The sequence below is a fragment of the Microtus pennsylvanicus genome, chromosome 17, assembly GCF_037038515.1.
Source record: "Microtus pennsylvanicus isolate mMicPen1 chromosome 17, mMicPen1.hap1, whole genome shotgun sequence".
Taxonomy (NCBI): domain Eukaryota; kingdom Metazoa; phylum Chordata; class Mammalia; order Rodentia; family Cricetidae; genus Microtus; species Microtus pennsylvanicus.
Window position 1 is genome coordinate 34,537,288 of NC_134595.1, and position 16,927 is coordinate 34,554,214.

The 16,927-nt window shown below is 48.7% G+C and overlaps 1 protein-coding gene across 2 annotated transcripts; it reads right to left on the minus strand.

Annotated features, from left to right (window-relative positions):
• Positions 1-3,086: 3,086 nt before the first annotated feature.
• On the minus strand, positions 3,087-13,306 carry C17H2orf72 (chromosome 17 C2orf72 homolog). 2 transcript variants are annotated; one of them, XM_075951626.1, is made up of 3 exons: positions 12,640-13,306; positions 10,155-10,268; positions 3,087-6,901 (listed from the first exon to the last, which is right to left on the minus strand). In XM_075951626.1, exons 1-3 carry the CDS (start codon positions 13,280-13,282, stop codon positions 6,762-6,764), a joined length of 897 nt encoding a protein of 298 aa, XP_075807741.1. In that variant the 5' UTR covers positions 13,283-13,306; the 3' UTR covers positions 3,087-6,761. The 2 variants fall into 2 exon arrangements, with proteins under 2 accessions (XP_075807741.1, XP_075807739.1); XM_075951624.1 differs by having other exon boundaries at positions 10,155-10,271.
• Positions 13,307-16,927: the final 3,621 nt, after the last annotated feature.

A 16,927-nucleotide genomic window follows, 5' to 3' on the forward strand; every position in this document is an offset into this window, starting at 1 on the left:
TTGCATTTTTGTTTGATTTTTCAAGATTGAAGCCAGGACCTTGTGCTCGTAAGGCACACGCCATGAGGGAACAAAACCGTAGGTTGCATTTAATTTTAATCATTTAACATTAAATTTTTATTTTGAAGTAGAAAATTTATTGATTTAATGTAATCAACTGGTATGTCAAATGAACTTCGATTCACTGCATTTTTTTCCAATTGAACAAATACTCAACTTGGTTACTGGAAAGCTTCATAGATGGAACAGTTTGAGGGTGTGAATATTCTTATGACTAAATGTAATGGACTCTAAATCAAGTGTTTTCAGTGCCAAGGTGTGCTTGTGAAATCAGAGACTGACTTACAGGAGTCAGATCTCTCTCTCGGAAAATAAATGCATGTGTTAAATAGTTATTTTAATTCAGGGTTGAGTGTTTAGTCTGTATGCATGTATGTGTGTGTATCACATACACGTCTGGTACCAGAAGAGGTCAAAAGAGGGCATCGGATTCCCTGAAATTGAACTTATGGATGGTTGTACATCATCATGTGTGTGCTGGGGATCGTCTATGAGAGTAGCAAGTGCTCAGCCATCTCTCTAGCCCCGGGTTCTCTCTTTCTTCCATAGAGGTCACTGGGATCCACCTCAGACACAAACGCTTGGCGGTGGTCACTTTTACGTGCTAAGCCATTTTGCTGGCCATGAATTAAGCACTAAAGTTCTCGCAGGGTTCAGTGATTTGGTAAAACAGGATGGAAAATGCCGTGGAGACAGTGTGGGGGCTCACACTCGTAACGCCAGTACTTGGAAGGCGGAGGCAGGAGCATCATGAATGCCAGACCAGCCTGAGCTACACAGCCAAGTTCAAGGCTAGCTTGGGCTAAGTAGTGAGAGTTTGCTTTTAAACATGTAAAATGCTTTATTATTCATTTCCAACTGAAAGAGAATTTTGCTCTTAGTAAAGTTTATATGGGATGTGGGTGCAGTTCAGTTAGTAGTGTGCTTGCCTAGCATGTACACAGCCCTGGGTTTGATCCCCAGCATTGCCTAAAATCAGGTGTGGGGCTACGGAGATGGTGCACTGGGTAAGAGAGCTTGCTGCCCAAGCAAGATGACCTGAGGTCGTACCCCTAGCACCCACATAAAAATCCAAGCATGGCCCCACATACATGTTACTCTAGCCCTGGGAGAGGTAAGGAGATAGGAGCATTAGGGTTTGCTGGCCACCACCCTAGGGAAAAACTAGTGAGTTCCAGGTTCAATGAAACACCCTGTCTTAAGGGAATGGGATGGAAAATGGTAAAGAAAGGGTATACCCACGCCGTCCTCTGGCCTCTGTGTATGTGTGTGTGCACGCACGCACACCCATGCCCACACGATACCAGGTATAGTGCCACACAGGTAAACCCAACACTAGGGCGGTGGAAGTAGGAGGGTCAGTTTATTCAAGGTCATCCTCACGCACAAGTTGAAGGACAGCCTGGGATACTGGAGACCCTGTATTTAAGAAAACAAAGGTTGGGTCAAGTAGTGGTGGCACATGCCTTTAATTCTAGTACGGGAGGCAGAGGCAAGTGGATCTCTGTGAGTTTGAAGCCAGCCTGGTCTACAAGAGCTAGTTCCAGGACAGCTAGGGCTATTACACTGAGAAACCTTGTCTCAAAAAACCAAAAAGAAAAGAAAAGAAGAAAGAAGAAAAAAGAAAATGAAGGTTGGAAAGATGGTTCATCAGCTGAGAACACTTACTGCTCTTGCCGGAGAGCTGGGTTCAATTCTCAGCAACTTAAAACCATCGGTAACTCCAATCTCCCTAGGGATTCAATGTCTCTTCTGACCTCCACGGGCTTCTGCACACACATCATGCATTTACATACAGTCAGGCACACACACACATACATACACATTAAATTTAAATGTGTTTTAAAAGTATATTCAGCTGGGCGTGGTGACCTGCCTTTAATCCCAGTACTTAGGAGGCAAAGGCAGGTGACTCACTCTCCATGAGTTTGAAGACAGCCTGGTCTATATGGTGAGTTCTGGGCAAGAAAGAGCTCTACCTAGTGAGACTTTGTCTCAAACAAACAAACAAACAAACAAACAAAAAATGAAGATTGCTCATGATTTAAATTAACATTACCTGTTTCTTTGCCTTTTTCCCCAAGGTGGTTACTAGAAAATGGGAAGTTTCACTTGCACCTTGCCATAGATTCCTCTTAAGCCCTCTAGTTCCAAGTGTGGCCCTTCAGGGCCTTGCCTACTTTCTGGAGCTGTTCCTGTTGCCTGGCTCTGGGTAGGCTGAAGGGGAGGCACCCTCTTGTCAGGGACCAAGGGGTTGAGAGTAGCTGTCCCCCACATCTATGGGTTCTGGAGCAGGCAGTCCACAGGGACTGCAGGCCAGAGTGAAGTTTGCCTGCAGTATGAGCAATGATATAAGCCACCCTCAGCATGAAGACCTCCTCCACTGGCGATGAAGAGAAGAACTTGGGGCTAAGAGACTGTGGTAGTTTGAATATAACTGGCCCCCACAGTCTCATAGGGAGGGCACTATTAGGAGGTGTGACTTTGTTGGAGTGGGTATGGCCTTCTTGGAGGAAGCGTGTCACTGTGGGGGAGCTTCCCTATGCCCAGGATACTGCTTGGTGTCTCAGTCTTCTTCCTGTGGCTTGCGAGATGTAGCCCTCTCTGCTCCAGCACATCTGACTGCACGGGGCCATGTTTCCCATCATGATGAGAACGACTGAACCTCTGAAACTGGAAGCGAGCCACCCCAGTTAAATGTTTTCTTTATAAGAGTTGCTGTTGACACACTGATTCTCCACAGCAGTAAAAATCCTAACGAAGAGACAGAGATAGACCCAGTTTTTGTAACTAGATCTCAAAACCAGGGCTTGGTCACAAGGACTAAGCAGGCTGTTCCAAGCCCTGCTAAGCATTTTGGGTAGGAGTCATAGCTGGAGATCCCAGGGAAGAAGGTAGATAGGGTTCTCAGCCTTACCAAAACCACACCCACCTGGATGTGACCTTCCAACACACCCTGTTCTCCCCTCTCAGTCTCACCTATTGTACTTCCTGTGACTCTGAACCTACCTGCGACTGCATCCTACAGGCAGCCATGAGTGTGAGGCCGAAGACTTGGGTTCGAAGTTGAAGGCAGATAGGATGTACATAGATTTCTGGTGGTCCCGTACCACCAACTTCCCCTAGCTCCAACACCAAGGTTATGCAAGTGACTGGCTCTCCTGGCTAAATTCCACCTCTGTCCCAATGCTTGATCCACTAACACACAAAATCAGGTCAGAGTGCTGGCGTAGCCCTCAATAAAGAAGACAGCTTCCTCCCCTCACAGGGCAGCCTCTGTGTACCCTGCAAACAGGACAAAGTCCAGGCGACCTGGCCCTGTGAAGCAAGCCCTACCTTGTAACTGGCTTTGGGTTTTTGGCTTTGGGTTTTTGGGACAGGGTTTCTCTGTGTAGTCCTGGCTGTCCTGGAACTCACAGATCCACCTGCCTCTGCCTCCCAAGTGCTGAGATTAAAGGTGTGCGCCGCCACTGGCCAGCCGTCATTGGCATTTTAAAGCACAGGTTGCGTTTGCATCTTCAGTGGTCAGTGGCCGTTACCGTCTAGCTGAAGTTTGGTCCTTGCTTCTTGCAGAAAAAGAGGAGCTCACTGATATTGCAGGCCCAAAGCAACCACATTTGGTTCCTTTAGAGGCTCTCCTGAAGATTTGCTTTTACAAGCCAGGAACTCTTTGGAGGCAAACACTTGAACAGGAGAGAAACCATGACACAAATCTCAACAAAGATTTGCCTGAAAGCCAGTGAAGGTCTGGGTTAGCTCTGCTTAAACACACACATATGCATACACATCTGCACCCTCTATTGTATATCAAAACCATGCTGTCTTTCAATTAAAAAGAGAATCTCCTTTTAAACATTTACTTCTGGGACTGTAAAATGGTTCAGTGGGCAAAATATTTTGCTGCCAAACCATATGACCTAAGTTGGATCCCCTAGGTCCACATGGTGGATGAAGAAATTGACTCCCACAAGTCGTCCTGACCTCCATACATGTGCTGTGGTATGTATGCGCCACCATAAGTAAAAAGTAAAAATAAATAAATAAACAAATCTATTTAATACTGGCTTCCAGTCCCCCAGATATTTTGCAGTTCCAGATATGGGCTGTGAAGAGATCACCTGGGCCTGGAGGACTTTTAGGGGTATTTTATTTACTCAGACTCCCTCCTCACCAGACCCCCGTGAAGATAGTGTTAGAGAAGAAAAGGAAGACTATTCTGTTTCTATCAGATACCAGTGAGGCACGGTCTGGTTTATTAGATCTAAGGAGCCAGGACTCATGTCAAAAGCAGAGGAACTACCATTGCATTCCAGGTTAGAACCCCAGGACCTAGTGGAGTTGGTGGTCAGGTCCTCACATGTGGCTCTCAGGGACCCCTGCCTTCCTCCAGGTCTCCGCCCTCCTTTCCTTCTTTCCTCCGGAAGGGCCCCACAAGGCCATCTCTGGTGAAGCCCACGTCCTGCTGTCCGCTGGGAAACAGTACTAAGATGCACAGCAGGATGCTGTTTCTTACACCTGTTTCACCAGCTGGGAAACAAAGCTCAGGCTCCGTACACCGACCTTTGCAACCAGGGACAAGACAGCAGACAACTCAGACCACAACTAAGGTGAATGGTGTGCGGATCGCCCTTTGGAGCAGAGGTGACAAACTCGAAAGGCCCCGAGGTACGGTAGGGATGGGGCTCCAAGTGAAGGACGGAGAGGAAGGTACAGCCTTCCTCACCCAGGAAACTCGGCTGATTTAAATGTGCTGTTTCCCAAGTTTCTAACATGGGTAACAAATACAAAAGATTTTTAACTCTGTAACTTCTTAGACAAATTCCCAGTTTAAATTTCAAGCCCCTTTTCTTGCTCAAATAATGGAACTCAACCGAATGATCACATAGGATTGCATAGGTCAACATTGTAACAAAAAATATAGCAGCTTCAGATACACCAGTCTTCCCATTTAAAAACAAAATCAAGCTGGGCTGTGGTGACACACACCATTAATCTCAGCATGGGAGGCAGAGCAAGCAGATCTCCGTGAATTTGAAGCCAACCTGGTCTACAATAGCTAGTTTCAGGACAGCTAGGACTGTAACACAGAGTAAATCCTGTCCTGAAAAACAACAAAACAAAACAAAAACCCAATAAAACCAAAATCAAGTCAAATTGATAATTCAAAATTGCTTTTTTTTTCGAGACAGGATCTCATGTAGCCCAGGCTGGCCTCCATCCAATTCATATTGTAGCTGAGGGTGAATTTGAATTTCAGATCCTCCTCTCTCTACTTCCCAAGAACCAGGAATACAGGCATGTGCACCTCTTCCAGATCATATAGCTGTGGGGATCAAATTAACATGCTAGACTCTCCCTAACTAACTGAACTATACCCCAGCCTCTAGCTCACACTTGAATAAAATATGCTAGCTGGACCACTTCCCACGGGGCAACCTTGCATTATTAAAATGAGTCTGCTTCCACCTCATGCCAGGAAGATGCCAATCCCTCTGCACCTCACGCTCTCTCCACGAGACTGAGAGGGAACAGGATTAGGCTGTGGATCACCAAGAAGAAACTGAGGCACAGAGCACGGAGGGTCCCCTCCCTTGGTACTGTCACAGAAAGAGTTGAAATGATGACTCAAAGGTGTGTATCTCCTCACAGGGAGCTACGCCAAGCACAGCGCAGTTGGGTATCTGCAGAGTGGAACACAGTTGAATATGTAAGTCTATCCACTTCCCTCTGACAATGCTTTTCTCACATCAGGGAAAACTAGTAGGGCCCTTCCCCTTCCAAAGACTGATTTCTCCAGGGGCAGGCAAGGCCAAGAGGCAATTCCCAGTTGCCTCTGCGTGAACCCTCTGTGACTCAAAGCCTCAGAAGGAAGATTCCAGAATACTTGGGCTAGGACCTGAGCTCTAACGTAAGTCGGGGAACTGAACACCCCAACACCCTGGCTTTCCTTGTCCTTGGTGCTCTAGGCAGCTCCCAGAAAACTTTTCCACAGAGGATTTGGCACAGTAATCAGTGTCTACACGGGAAAGACTGAGGCCCCTTCTTCTCACAGCATGCAAGGCACTTTCGGTTCTGGCCCTGCAACACACAGGTCATCTCGGCTCTGACCTGACAGGCCCCCTCACGGCAACAGTCAGGTCTTGAGTTTGGCTTGTTCTGGGGACCAAGGACCCAGGAAAGCCAAGGGGATCTCTTCACAGACTGACAGGGAGAAAGGATTGGCTCTTCCATCTCTTGAAACTGTCACAACTGGTATTCTGAGAAAATAGGTTATTTGGGGTTGGACCGTCCTACAGGCTGTGAGATGCCCACTAATTGTCCCCACACAAGTTTCCAGTATTGCCTGGAGGTGCATCCTAGTCCCTGGTGGAAAGCCACTGGGCTGGCAACTTCCTGGGAAACAGAAGCCCCAGACAGAGTGGCAAGTCTGCACAGCGGTGCAGTGGCTCCTTGGCTCTGAGAAATGAAGGCACAGAGAGACAGGATCACCTTGCTCACAGAGAGAAGAAACACTAAGTGTGGGGCAGGTCCCATGGGCCTTGCTGCCTCACTGGCAACAGTGAAAGCGGCAGTCCCCAAGCAAGTGGGGTCTCTGTGGTCAGTCAGTCACCAGCTGCCGAGGTCAACACTGTGACATGGAAGCCCACTGAGAAGGTCCAGACCCCAGAGTGCAGGTTAGGGCCAGTCCAGGGGTTCAGCCTTCATCTTGTGTCCTCCAAGGGCTCAGATGGCATGCGGATAACTCCATCCTGGGCTCTGGCTCCACTCCCTCGGTCTTCACAGTCTCCATTGGGACACATGGCTGTCAGTGCAAGCTCCTCCTTCGAGACCTGGAGGTGTTCTGGAACATTCGAGAATAAAAAGATCAAGTTTATGAGTCAATATCCAGCACTTAAAGGGAAGAAGTTGGCCCAAGATCTACGTTTAAAGCCAAAATGGACTTTTTGGATGTCAGATGGCTCGGCAGGTCATGGTTTTGGCTGCCAACGCCGACAACCCGAGTTTGAGTCCCAGGACCCACATGGTGGAAGCAGAAAACCAACTCCCTCAAATTGTCTTGTGACCTCCACAAGCACACCATGGCATGTGCACATCGGAAATGTAAAAAGCCAAGCAAAACACAGGCCTAAAACTATTTTAGAATAGGGACCCCCCCTTTGACCCAACAAGCCCACTTTCAGCTGTGTCTGCAAGGACATGCTTAGGAGTGATCTCCACACTCCTGCTGCCATCTCAGTACCGGTCTAAGGGTGAAATGATGGGTCAGCGGAGAGAAAGAAAAGTCCCAGGTCCTTATGGGGTCTGTGAGATCCTGGGATGACACTGACCAACTCTAATGCCACTGCCACTGTTTTTATGAGAGATAGTGAGGTCTCTTACAGCTTATACTGGTTGAGTCTTGGCTTCCCCACCTGCAGCTGGAACTGTGCAACCGATCCTCAGCATCAAGAAAACTCATGAGGCAAACAACCTATGGTTTCTATGTATGCTGGAGCTCTGCATTAAGAATGGGGCTTGGGACACAGCTCAATGGGTAGAGTGCTTGCCTAGCACACATTAATCCTAGGTCCAAGCCCTAGCACCACCTAAACCGGGAGTGATGGTGCCTGCCTGCAGTCCCAGCACTTGGGAGGTGAAGGAAGAGGATCAGAAGGTCAAGGTCATCCTTGGAAACACTTGAGTTCAAAGCCAACCTAGAATATATGAAACCCTGTCTCAGAAACAAAACAACATGTATAAAATTGTCAAGGACTACATAAAGATCATTTTAAAAACAAAACCAGGGGGCTGGAGAGATGGCTCAGTGGTTAAGAGCATTGCCTGCTCTTCCAAAGGTCCTGAGTTCAATTCCCAGCAACCACATGGTGGCTCACAACCATCTGTAATGAGATCTGGTGCCCTCTTCTGGCCTGCAGGCATACACGCAGACAGAATATTGTATACATAATAAATAAATAAATAAATAAATAAATAAATAAATAAATAAATAAAAAACAAAACCAAATAAAACAACAACAAATGTTGTGCATGTAGCTCAGAGTAAGGTTGTAGGTCCATCTCCCAGAATCACAAAAAGGTGCTTTGTTTTGTTTAAAATGAAAGATGTTGTATAAAATTCTATAAAACTAAACACCTACACACACATGTACTCAGCAGTAGAAAGTACTTGTTACTATTACAGAGAATTGGGTTCAGTTCCCAGTCAGTAACCACATGGTGGCTCACAAAAGTCAGTAACTACAGTTTCAGTGGATCTAGCGCCCTCTTTTGGCCTCAGTGGGCACTATATGCACATGGTACATATACATACATGGAGGCAACACACATACATAAATAAATACAGTAAAGCAAGTGCTGTCATAATGTTCACATTCTATTAGGGATTATATATAATCCAGAGATGACTGAGATGCACAGGAGGATGTACATAGGCTAAACATACGCACGGTGCCCCCTCGTTTCTCTTGTGTGTGGTATGTACACATGTACATGTCTTTTCATGTATGTGGGTGCATTTGTGTGGGTGCCAGTACACAAGTGAGTGTCTGTGCATGCATACATGCACATACACGTGGTGGCTCCCCTGAGGTTGACGTCAAGAGTCCTCCTCCATTGCTCTTCCACTTTATCCATTGTGGAAGGGTCTATCTAGCAAACCCAGAACTTGTAAGTATGACCAGTTTTGCTAGTTTGCCTGTTCTTGGTTCCTCTGCTTCCTCTTCCTCCCTCTGAGGCTGGGATTATAGGCCTACTGGCACACTCTCTTGGTCTTTAGTGGGTTTCGACACTCCATCTTCATCCTTGCCTGGCAATTGATTTAACCACTGAGACATCTCCCCAGAACTGCTACTCTATTATTTTATATAAGAGCTTTGAGCATCTTCAGTTTTGTCATTTTTTTTTTGGTTTTTTGAGACAGGGTTTCTCTGTAGCTTTAGAGGTTGTCCTGGAACTAGCTCTTGTAGACCAGGCTGGTCTCGAACTCACAGAGATTCACCTACCTCTGCCTCCCGAGTGCTGGGATTAAAGGTGTGCGCCACCACCACCCGACTCAGTTTTGTCATTTTTAATTTACTTATTTAGTGTGTTTGTGTGTGTGTGTGTGTGTGTGTGTGTGTGTGTGTGTGTGAGAGAGAGAGAGAGAGAGAGAGAGAGAGAGAGAGAGAGAGAGAGAGAGAGAGGATGACTTGTGGGGTGTCAGTTCTCTCCTTCCCCAATATAGATTCTGGGAATCAAACTCAAGTTTTCAGTCTTGGTGGCATGCACCTTTACCCACTCCATCCTCCTAGCTCAGTGTGTGTGTTTTAAGCCACTGTTTGTGGCAAATTATTAGGCATTGAAAGAAGGCTGCTAGGTCAGTGAAGGGTCAGTTTTAAATAAGGGACACAATAAAAGCTTATTTTGTGCCTCCACTCACTGTTTGTGCCCTGCTCTTTCCTTGCCTCCATTTACCAGCAAGATGACCCTACCCTGGAAACCACTCTGGGTGAGTTACCTCCTTTCTAGTCTCCCAGCCTTTGTGGATGAGGTCACCCGATATCCCTTTAGGGGCTGCTGTGGTCCTCTCTAGCTGGATCTGCCTCTGATCTGTGTTTCCACAGGCTGCCATCTTTATGCTTGTGTCTAAGACCCTGTGCCCCTGAAGGGCATCCTGGCCCCCATGTGGCCCAGCTCTCCACTTCAAGGCCTTCCTTTGTCATCTGCACCTCAGCCCTGAGCACCCTTGAGGGGGCTTCCTTTTCTGAATATGATATCTGCTAGCAACTGTTGCTCAGGGTGCTCTCTGCATCTTCCCATGTCTGCATACAGGAAGCCCTGTATCTCAGCTGAAATGCCACTAGCTCCTTAACACTCATGTTCTTCGGGGGCCACTGGCCTGTCCTCACATCCCTCACTATGTATGTGGAATTCCTGTCCTCCAGCTCTCTTCCTGCCTTCACTAGGTTGGAGGACTCTTAGGGCAGGAGCCCTTCCTGAGCCAGCCTGAGCCCTGCTTGGAGGGACAGGCACCCGAGTGCTCTTGTCATTCTCAGCACGGAGGAAGTGTGTCCTTAAGGCCCCTGTATCAGGATCCAGGCAGCCAATGTGCTTACCTTGAGCTGGGCCTTGGGAGGAGGTGGCATATCCTTGGTTCTTCCTCTGGTTCCGAGGACCCCAGGAAAAGCAAGTCAGTAGGCCAGGGAGGCCTGGTCTTTCCCAGGCACCTTCTGCTAGAAAGAGTCCAAATCCCCAAGGCAGAGGTCAGCTAGTGCCTGCTCCAAAACCAAGAGACTTTCTTCAGCAACCCAGGAGTCTTGACTTTCTACCTCCCTGCTTTCATCTGTCTGGTTATCTTACTTCAGCCTCACAGATTTCTGTGATATGTGCACATGCTGGGGGAACCATAGCAACAAAATGACATGAAATCAATCACAATCGCGTACCACCAAAGAAACCTCTCAGAGAGCAGTCGTTTCTCCCTCAGTTTTAGTTCAAACCCCGCCTTCTTTCCTTGATACCCTACCCCAATCCTTCATTTGTTTGTCCATCCATCCTTTTGTTTGTTTCTGAGACAGGATTTCACTATGTAGTCTAGTTTGTCCTTGAACTTTCCATCCTCCTGCCTCAACCTCCCAAATGCTGGGATTACAAGGTATGCATCATTGTGCCTTGCTTCAAAGAATTTCAGAACACCAATAGATTAATTTTTTTTAAATGACAGGGTCTCATTTCTTAGCCCCAGCTGGCCTGACACACACTATGTAGACCAGGATGGCCTCAAACTCACAGAGATCTGTCTGCCTCTGCCTATAGCTGCTAGGATTAAAGGCGCGGCTTACCATGCCTGACTTCCATAAACTGTTGTAAAAAAGCTGCAAGGAAATGCATGCACAAGGAGTTATAATTAACTCATGGCCTTGAAGTTTTTGTTTTTCTTAGTGTGTTGTTATAAAAGCTGGCAAGAGTCGGACATAGCAGAAGATGATACATCTGCTAAGGTGCCATTTTCCAATGTGCCAGTGCTTATTTCAAAGCAAGGATTTAGTCATCCATTTTGGATGCCAGGCAGGGAGTTAGGAAACGGGAATCCTTGGGTTGTTAAACTCACAAGAGAGCAGTGATGAAACCATTTGGTCTTTGCTGAGAGAGCCAAAGATCAAAGATTCTGCATTTCACTAGTGAGTTTGCGGGCAGGAGAGAGTGCAGGCTTTTCAGAAGGCGCCCCCGTTTGAATGGAGGGGTGGGGCGAGCTATAGAAGGAAGAGAAGAGAGGAGTCTCTGGGCTGGGTCACAGTCAGGTGCACAAAACCATGGCCAGAGTTAAGCGTGCCTGGGGGAACTGAGAGCTAAGAGAAGGAAGGTTTAGAGTTTTCTAGGTGCCAGCTCATTAGTCTAGGGAGAATTTGTGTGAATTCCCTTCTTTCCCTCAAGACCAAGTAAGGAATCCGCTGGCTGGATATGCTCAGAACAGGAGTATACACGGGGAATTTATTTCCCTCACTTTTCAGGATGCTGAAACCGTTCATCCTCCATAGAAGGCAAGTTGACCAGAAGCTAGGGAAGCCTCCAATGATAGAAATTTGCCAGGTTGGCAGGAGCAAGTGTGACGTTTGGAACATCAGATAGTGTCTCCCCGCTGAGATAGGTCTGACGTCTCCCAGTGGCTGACTAATGGCCAATAGCAGATGCCCTGCAACACCCCCCCCCCCCAGCCACTTATTAACTGGGAAGCTTACTATAGTAAAGAGTCAAACGGAAGGGAGCTGAACAGTGCAAAGATCTCCCAGAGTCTGCCCCAGCTCCACTGAAGGTCCACATTTTAATCCCACTATACTGCAGAGTTCCTGCAAAACCTGCTGCCCCGGGACACCTGACCCGGCTGTAATGGAAGAGTCCCCGGCTGGGAGAAGCTCTCACTCCTTTCTACGCTTTAAGCGCGTGTGTGAAAGAAAAAGGTGACCCCGCCACGCCTGGCAGCAGCGATCAGATCAGCGTAGGCGGGAAGCCAGGAATCACTGAGGTCACCATGGTCTCGGTCCCTTGCGCTTGCTTACCAACACCAGGTTCCTGGCACCTATTTCGTGCCTCTGCCAGGAACTGTGTCGGCCTCCCACCCTTCCACACAGAGATTCTCGGCGCTGCTCACGCTCTCCCCCAACTCCTGCGACAACCATGCCTGCACCGTGCCCTAAAGCTCCAGTCACCACCCCCAGCCCGTCTCAGTTCTTCACCATCCCCCAAGCACACCACCCAAACTTTTGCACCCCGAGACGTTTCCATCTTCTTCCGCTATCCTCAGTCTCCTACAACTTGTACATTTTGTTCAAAACAGTTCAACTCTATCCACTTACTGACCAGCTGAACCCTAGGCTCCTTGTCCTCCATTTCACTGGCAGTCTGGATCGACACAACTCTTTCTAGAATCAGGTCACCTTAGGCTCAAAGGCCTTGTGCTAGGGACTTCTCTGCTCCGGGTCTCAGTTTACTATGGTGCACAACAGAGTTGGGTGGCCTAACGGGGTTCAACAGGAATAAAGGAACTGAAGTCTTCCCCTAGACGCCTTCACCGGTACCCAGCCCGATCCCGCGCAGCCTCACCTGGTCGACCTGGCCCGGCAGCTTGCAGGGCCCTGCAGGCCGCCTCCTGGACCGCCAGGCTGGAGGCCGGGGAGCCGAGACGGAAGGCGGCAGCTTGCACCGGGCCCCCGACCTGGCGGCCGAACACCGAGCGCAGCAGCGTCTCCAGCAGCTGCAGTCCTGACACCACCGCGTCCTCCGCTCCCGCGTCGGCCACCAGGACTCCGACCAGCGCTGCGCCCTCCGGTCTCCGGCTGCGCACATCCCGCAGCATCTCCCGCAGGAGGCGCCGCGGGTCCCGGGCGGCCAGCGATGAAGAGCGGCACAGCACGAAGACCAGCGGCGAGCGGATGGAGCGCGCTGCCTTTGCCCCCGGAGCCCGTTGCGGCCCGATGGCCGCCGCAGTGGCTGCGCTCTCGGCCTCTGTGTAGTGGCCCGGCTTACCGGGCTTTCCCGACTTGCCCGGCGCTGGCTCCGGCTCTGGCTCCGGAGGGAACACGGCGCGGGAGAAGTCTCGCAGCAGCTCGCGGCTCTGCTCGCGCTCCCACAGCTCTCCCACCAGCAGCACCTGCCCGCGGCCGCCCGCAGCCTCCACCAGCGCCTGGAAGTGCGGCTCGGCCGGGCTCGCCGGCTGCAGGGCCAGCGGCTCCAGCTCGCTCTCCATGCTGGCCTCCGCGTCCTGCGCGGGGCCCGGAGCTCCGCAGCCTCCTCTACGGACACGCCCCCGAGGGCCGAGCCTCCCCGACCCCCTGGCTCACTGGCTGCGTCCTGCGCGCTTCTGTCCCAGTGCGCTGAATATCATTCACTCATTCATTCATTCAGACACCCAGTACACACTTCCTGAGCACTTAGTAGGTGCGGGCTCTTGTGGGGCTGAGGGTGAGTGGACGTTAACGTATCCACAAACGTACCCCCTCAAGATAAGATGGTTTTGAACCCCGGAGCAGATTTATTTACTTTTCAAAAAGACTTATTTACTTACTTGATTTTATGTGTATGAGTGTGTTGCTTGCGTGTATGAGCACTGGCACCAGCGGAGTTGTGAATATGTTCTGGGAATTCAATCCAGGTCCTCTGCAGAAACAGTCAGGTGCTCTGGATTGTGGAGCCATCTCTCGCTCCACCCTCTGCCAAAACGCACGACCTCACCATCCTAGCCTAGAATCTGGAGATCCCTCAGTCTCAATGTGGAATTATAAACCTGTGTCACCGTTCCTAGCTTCTGGGTTAGGGGCTACTTTCCCAGTGGTGTAGGCTTTGGAACCGAGATGGCGCAGAAGAGTAAGTGGGCGAGGGAAGCGAAGCAGGGGTCCTAGTTTTTCATTTCTGTCGCTGTGATAAAAATATCCTTACCACAAACACTGCAGGGAAGTGACAGAGGCAGGAGCTCCAGAGAGCTGGCCACCATCACACCCACAGTCAAGAGTGGAGAGCAATAAACTCTCCTTTTGTACAACCACAGCAAGGAATAGTGTCACCCACTTTCAGGCTGGGTCTTACCGCATCAATTAAGTCAATTGAGATGATCCCGGCCACCCCCACACTTGCTCACAGGCCAACCTGACTTCGACAGTTCTGCATTGAGACTGGCTTCCTAGGTGATTCTAAATTGTGTTGGCAGTTAGAATTAACCATCACCTAGGGCATAGCTCCTCTACCGTGTGATCTTGATCGTTTTCAGCCATCGACACTCCTTTCAAATGGACCAAGGCCACTATTTCCACAAATAGTTGTTGACTTCTGGGTACTGCCTGAGGTACTGTGGGACTGTTGTTCCCTATGGACCAGAATATAAGGCAGTGGTTCTCAACCCCTTTCACAGGGGTCGCCTAAGTCCATCGGAAACCACAGATATTTACATCGTGATTCATAACAGTAGCAACATTAATGTAATAAAGTAACAATGAAAATAATTTTATGATTGGGGGTCATCACAACATGAGGAACTGCATTAAAGAGTCGCAGTATTGAGAACCATTGATTTGGAGTTAGATGTGGGATGCTGGCATGCTCTGGTGTTGGGTGTGTATGTGTAGGTGCGCATCTATGTCTGTGTGTCTGTCTGTCTGAAAACCAGGTTAGGGGCTGGAGAGATGGCTCAGTGGTTAAGAGCATTGCCTGCTCTTCCAAAGGTCCTGAGTTCAATTCCCAGCAACCACATGGTGGCTCACAACCATCTGTAATGAGGTCTGGTACCCTCTTCTGGCCTGCAGGCATACAAGCAGACAGAAGAATGTATATATAATAAATAAATAAATATTAAAAAAAGAAGAAAACCAGGTTAGAAGCAGGAACATATTTTCTATGATTTTCATGGACCAGGGCAGCTTTGTCCAAAGGAATGTCCTGTGAACTCTTTTTCCCGCCCTGTGCAAACGCGGTCACCCCAGGCAAACGTGATTATTATTGTACACAGGAGAGGAGTTGGTGCAAATGACTTTTACATGCTATTTAGTGTCAATTTAAATTCAAAAGACCCCCATGGCTTGTATCTAGCATCTTTATTCCTCCTTCCTTTCCCTACATAGTAATTGTACCCAAAGGCTGTTGGTGTCAAGACATTTTAATGCCCATATAATTTTAATTCATCATATAACCTCAATCCTCTCTTTGAAATACCTTATTCCCTACCTTTTTTTTATTTTTTTTATTTTTTGGTTTTTCGAGACAGGGTTTCTCTGTGGTTTTGGAGCCTGTCCTGGAACTAGTTCTTGTAGACCAGGCTGGTCTCGAACTCATAGAGATCCGCCTGCCTCTGCCTCCCAAGTGCTGGGATTAAAGGTGTGCGCCACCACCGCCCGGCTTATTCCCTACCCCTTATAACTATGTTCCAACATCATGGAGGGGTTTTCGTGTCCATAAAACGAATCTTTCTTGGATACCTACTGTATGCAGAGAGCAGTCCAAGGTGCCCAAGATGCAGCCCTTCCTTCCTTAAGAGTCTAGTAGTGGTTTTAGCCGGTATTTGGAGGCAGGCGACATATTTCTTCTCCTCTCTGCCTCCTTCTTCTTGGTTTTTCGAGACAGGGTTTCTCTGTGGCTTTGGAGTCTGTCTGTCCTCGAACTAGATCTTGTAGACCTCAAGAAGTTGACCTCAAACTCACAGAGATCCCTGTGCTTCTGCCTCCTAAGTGCTGGGATTAAAGACGTGAGCCATCACCACCCAGCAAGACAGGGTTTTCTTGTGTAGTCCTGGCTGTCCTGTAACTCACTTTGTAGACCAGGGTGGCCTTGAACTCAGAGATCCACCAGCCTCTGCTTCTGCTTCTCGCGCTGGGATTAAAGGTGTGCACCATCAACACCCACCTAAGGCAACATATATTTTATCTGGTTCTCATTCATGGAACTCTTCTTTACTAGGTCTTTGGGGACTCAGTTTTTAGAACAGTGATTATTCTCTCATCATACCACCAGAATGACAGCTAAAGTTCCAGCCATCAGTGTCTCCCACACTGGAAAAGAACAGAAATCAAACACTCCATTAAGAGACTAGGGGCGGGGAGGTGTATCTCCGTGGTAGAGTACTGGCATGCACAAAGCTCTAAGGGCCGGGAGGACAGCGGCACGTCTGATGGTTAATCTTCACTGTCTTCTTGACTAGATTTCAAGTCATTTGGAGACACACTCTGGGTGTGCCTGCGAGGGTGTGTCCAGAGTGATTGAAGTGAGTAAAGGCCTATCCTGTATGTGGTTTGAAACCCCCCCCACACCACACACATATCACACACACACACACACACCACACACATATCACACACATATAACACACAATATCACACACACACATGTACAAACGCATGCACACACACACATACACACACACACACACACACACACACACACACACACACACACACAGCTCCCAGATGGAATTAAAAGGGAAAAGGAGAAAGGGAGTTGAGCCCCAGCAATCATTTCTTTGCTTGCTCCCTGGAAGCAATTGTGACCAGATGCCTGGGCTCCTGCTACCGCAGCCGAGAGGCTCTTGCTGCTCTGTCTTTCTGGGTGTAAGGGACTACACCCCAAACTGCGATCCAAAGCAACCCTTTTCTCCCTAAGTTGCTTTAGTCAGGTAGTTAGTCACGGCAGCTAGAAAAACGATGGCTATCGTTGTACTTGAAAGGGCTGTTTCTGTGATCCACCTGACCATGTGGTTTGTAGATCCTTGGGATTCATTTTTGGAAGGGATGTGGACGAGTTTAGTGCTGTGTGCTAGAGAAACCCCAAATGCTCTGAGCAGAGTTTAGTGGCCCATTCCGGTGGGTGAGCAGAAGAGCAGAACTCTTTGAAGGTAGACAGGAAAGATTGT